General features: G+C 47.7%; 1 protein-coding gene and 1 pseudogene across 1 annotated transcript in view; one reads left to right on the plus strand and one right to left on the minus strand.

Moving 5' to 3' along the window:
• Positions 1–3,285, plus strand: part of LOC125444427 (hydroperoxide isomerase ALOXE3-like) — a 17,436-nt gene extending 14,151 nt beyond the window's left edge. The window contains exons 11-14 of the mRNA XM_048516837.1: positions 32–153; positions 309–409; positions 1,833–2,003; positions 2,914–3,285. Coding sequence (XP_048372794.1) covers positions 32–153; positions 309–409; positions 1,833–2,003; positions 2,914–3,093 — 574 coding nt within the window. The 3' untranslated portion in view covers positions 3,094–3,285. The remainder of the gene's footprint in view (positions 1–31; positions 154–308; positions 410–1,832; positions 2,004–2,913) is intronic.
• A 1,652-nt stretch (positions 3,286–4,937) lies between these two features.
• Positions 4,938–5,000, minus strand: part of LOC125444625 — a 22,591-nt pseudogene continuing 22,528 nt past the window's right edge.

Below are 5,000 nucleotides of genomic sequence, written 5' to 3' on the forward strand. Positions count from 1 at the left end.
TCTCTCACTATCCCTTCTCTCATCCCTACAGCTTTGTGTCTGGGATCGTCAGTCTTTATTATCCGGACGATATTTCCGTGAGGGAAGATCCAGAGCTCCAGGCCTGGGTGGCTGAGATTTTTGACAAAGCCCTGCTTGGGCGAGAGTCCTCTGGTAATGCCTGCTTCCGTCTGCCATAAAGCTTATAACACCTTCCCCAAAAAGTATCCCGAATTGTCTATAGCTGTCAGGGGGAGGGCTGGGAGCAGGCAACCTCATTTACACACACACACACACACACCGTGTCGCTGATTTCTCTGCCCTCACAGGCTTCCCGTCACATCTGGAGACTATCGCTGAGCTAACCAAGTACCTCACCATGGTGATATTCACCGGCTCTATCCGCCACGCCAGCGTCAACAATGGCCAGGTTAGAGAGTTCCTCATTTTCCCCCCAGTCCTTCGTGTTCATCACTTTATGGATTTCACTCCTAGCCTGAGGGCCAAAATATACAATGTATGTGACCCAAGGCAGGTCTTGTAGTCACCTTCCAAGTGTTCTGTTGTACAGTTTGTTGTGCACTTTTCGAGCACTGCGAGCAGCAGAGAGGAGCTTCAAGTTTCCCTCCCATGCCATTTTCATTAGCGGAAATGTCTTTGGAGGTGTGTTCCAGTGGCGTAGGAGGTTAAGAGCTCGTGTATCTCATCTGGAGGAACCGGGTTTGATTCCCAGCTCTGCTGCCTGAGCTGTGGAGGCTGATCTGGGGAATTCAGATTAGCCCGTACACTCTAACACACGCCAGCTGGGTGACCTTGGGCTAGTCACAGCTTCTCGGAGCTCTCTCAGCCCCACCTACCTCACAGGGTGTTTGTTGTGAGCGGGGAAGGGCAAGGAGATTGTCAGCCCCTTTGAGTCTCCTGCTGGAGAGAAAGGGGGGGATATAAATCCAAACTCCTCCTCCTCTTCTTCTTCTTCTTCTTCTTCTTCTTCCTCCTCCTCCTCCTCTCAACCATTTCCTCATCTTGAGAGGATAGACTGTGCATGTTCAAAGGAACTGGTGTCTTCGGTGAAGCAGTTTGTAACCTATGGCGTTCGTTGCCCCATGGCAAAGGGATCAGGAATTCAGCTGTCCGTGTGGTGATCCAGCAACTTTCCTGAAAGCATTATGATTAATAGCCTCACCACAGTATTTTGAGCATGAATGCTTATCCGAGACTCTAATTTAGTGTTTCACCAGCCTAGTCTTAATTACATATAATCAGGGGTGGGATCCAAAAATTTTAGTAGCAGGTTTCCTCGCCAGCCCCCACTCAGCAAAGGGGGCAGAGGCGTACCTAGGCAAACCTGAGCCCTGGGCAAAACCTGAGTTGGATGCCCCCCCCCCATGGGCAGCCACCCCACCACGACCCCCCAAAATTTTTTTGCACCAGGTCATTTCTAAATCATCATCACATTATAGAAAATGCCCCAGCTCACAAATCTGAACACAGCAATGGTGAAACACACAGGTTCTTTGATAGAGACTGGTGAGATAAAAGGTACGAGAGGCTGAGAATCCATGAATTGCAGGACCTGAAAGGGATTAACCCAGTTCAGGGAGTGACATTATTAGTCGCAGTTGCTATATGGAACCTTCACGTTCAAAGGCAGGATGCCTCTCGGGGAGGCGAGGGCGTGGAAGTGGGAAAGCGGACCCAATTAGTAACCCCCTCTTGGCACACACAAATAATTAGTCACCCACTCTCGGGAACTGGTGAGAACCTGCTGGATCCCACCTCTGCATATAATGTTCTGCAGTAATATAGCGCTGTATTTCAGCTTCCCCTAACCTCCCCCTGCCCTTGTCCTCTAGTTTGACTTTGGAGCTTGGATGCCCAACTACCCCTCCTCCATGCGAAAGCCACCGCCAAAGGCCAAGGGCAACGCAACTTTTGAGAGCAACCTGGAGACCTTGCCAGATGTCAGTACCACCTGTAGATCCTTATTCATCCTTTGGCTACTCAGCAAAGAACCAGGAGACAGGGTAAGGAAGAACTTGGGAGGATGGGGCCATCTTCAATACAGACCAGGTGTTTTATTGTATTTTATTGTAACGTTTTATGATTAACTTTGTAAGTTGTCTTGAGTTCCTATAAGGTAGAAAAACAGCTGATAAATATTCTGGATGAATAAGGTGGAACTTGGGCTGGATCTACACATTACTGGAGATCAGAACTCTACTCTGGAACAAGAAAGTTGTAAGGCTAGACACACTCAGACAAAGCTAACTTGAACAGAAAAACTTTATTGAATTGCGTTGGCCTCGCTACAGGGTGCTGGAACTGAGGATCTCCCCTCAGTTCCAGCATTTAAGGCTGGTTCAAATCATCACGCTATCCAATCGCCGGTTCCTATTCTCAGCAGCTTCCCGCTTTACCGGCCACCCGTGGGAACTGGTGCATGATGGGACTTGTAGTCCTGACAAAAGTCCAGAAATCTTCTAGCAACAATTGCCTCAGATTCCACTTTAAAAAGTGGGGGGAAGGGAAAGTTTGCTCTTTTGTTGTATCCGTATTATACCTTTCCTTCAAAGAGTACGAGCTGAATTTCACCAACACCATAGAAAGCCGTGCAGGTAATTCATGCAAGAGGGAGACCCAGAGATCTGGAAGGATACCAAATTTCACACCCAGCGCTCCTGCTGTTTCAGAAGTTGTCTTGAATCACTTTCAAAAGAGGTCTGGTTCAGTTTGAATATCCCAGTTTCAATTTTGATTTCGCCCTTGTGAACCTGTGCTTGCGTTCGGCCAAGTCTTTCATTTCTCGAGCCAAATTATCCCCACATTTTTCTGTATTTTAAAATAGCGTATAAATGAGGTAAAATGCCATAGAAGCCATGCTGACTGCAATGAAAATCAATGATGAAGACGCAATTCCTCCTCTTCTCTTTCCAGAGACCCCTGGGGTGCTACCCTGCTGAGCATTTCACAGAGGAAGAACCAAAGCAGGTCATTGCGACTTTTCAGAACCGCCTGGCCCAGATCTCCAAAGAAATTGAGGAGCGGAACCGTCACTTGCCCCTCCCATACAATTACCTCAACCCACCGGAAATAGAGAACAGCACTTCTATCTAATTGTGCAGACTCCCAGCCCGGCCCACACAGAAGCTCCTTAAAAGTCCCAAATACCTCAAGCGATGGAAACGTCGGATGTCAGAAACGCCTCAAAGGACGAAAGCTCAGATGGCAGCAGGAAATTATGATGGACCTTCCAAAGAAGAAGAAGAAGAAGAATTTGGATTTATATCCCCCTTTCTCTCCTGCAGGAGACTCAAAGGGGCTTACAATCTCCTTGCCCTTCCCCCCTCACAACAAACACCCTGTGAGGTGGGTGGGGCTGAGAGACCTCCGAGAAGCTGTGACTAGCCCAAGGTCACCCAGCTGGCATGTGTGGGAATGCACAGGCTAATCTGAATTCCCCAGATCAGCCTCCACAGCTCAGGCGGCAGAGCGGAGAATCAAACCCGGTTCCTCCAGATTAGATACATGAGCTCTTAACCTCCTACGCCACTGCTGCAAAGGACCAGCATGCTCCGCCCTTCAGTTCGTCTGCTGTTTAGTATTATTCAGTACTGTTTGGTACTGAAACGATCATCATTAACAAAATATCTCAGGGTTTGGGTTTCAAAACGGACCACGGTGACCAGATATACAGGCCTAGCCAAGTGACTAATAAAGCCGGCTTTTTCAGTGTAGGGGAACGGTCTTTCAAGCCCCATTTTGGCCCACGTAGGAGTTCTGTAGCCATCCCAAGTCTCAGCCTGACGAATTTTCTCTCCTCCTTACATCCGGTGTAACCTGCTTCTTTTGGGCTGCCACCAACTATTTATTATCTCCTGCCGAAGGACCAGTATTCCAACACTCTTTGTTTTTGTAGCTGCTTAAGGACTACGCCTCAGTTTTGCACGGCCATTTCGCTTGCTCGAGCTAACACAGGGACGAACGCACTCGTACAGTGTGGGGATGCAGGGATCAATGGCTGCCCCTGTGTTTCTTCTCAAGAAGGGTTACTGAGTGGGGCTTGATGGGGCTACAGTCCACACCAACACTCAAAATGTAAAGAAATTTAATAAAGAAATACGCATGCGCCAAACTTCGATAGACATGGATTGAGCGAACATTTCAAAAGTGGTTTAAACACAATCCCATAACCCTCACACTGACTGTACATATCTTACAAGAAGAAAGAGATTAGGATAGTAGATTGCCTCTCAACATTGTATTTCTTTTCCCCTCTAGATAAGAATTCCATCAGACTCCACAACCAGATTTGAGATCTTTCACTTCTCTAGAGAAGAAAATATTCAACTTAAAAACCCAGGGAGCGAGGTTTCAAAGTGTCTGCAGTGGTTGCCATCTTTGTTATTATGTCGTTGGGCTGCAAATATTCTTATCCTTACTATTTTGCAGTTTGCATTTCTAACATTTTGTCTGTGGTAGGATTTCAGTGGCAATTCCCCCCAAATCTTTTTTTCCTACTCTCCCTTGGATTTGTCAGCCAAATCTGGAATTTTCTCAAGTCGGACTAAAAACCATGGAATCATTCCTATCAGCGTTTCCACTGGTGCAAGAGAGAGGAAGGACCCTTGGAGAGGAGACCTCTGAGGGGGGATATGATTGAAGCCTCTCTTTCTCACAATACTAAAACCAGGGGGCATCCATTGAAAATGCTGGGGGGGAAGAATTAGGACTAATAAAAGGAAACACTTCTTCACGCAACGTGTGATTGGTGTTTGGAATATGCTGCCACAGGAGGTGGTGATGGCCACTCACCTGGATAGCTTTAAAAAGGGCTTGGGCAGATTTATGAAGTCGATCTATGGCTACCCATCTTGATCCTCCTTGATCTGAGATTGCAAATGCCTTAGCAGACCAGGTGCTCAGGGGCAGCAGCCGCAGAAGGCCCTTGCTTTCACCTCCTGCAGGTGAGCTCCCGAAGGCACCTGGTGGGCCACTGCGAGTAGCAGAGAGCTGGACTAGAT

The sequence above is a fragment of the Sphaerodactylus townsendi genome, linkage group LG15, assembly GCF_021028975.2.
Source record: "Sphaerodactylus townsendi isolate TG3544 linkage group LG15, MPM_Stown_v2.3, whole genome shotgun sequence".
Lineage (NCBI taxonomy): Eukaryota > Metazoa > Chordata > Lepidosauria > Squamata > Sphaerodactylidae > Sphaerodactylus > Sphaerodactylus townsendi.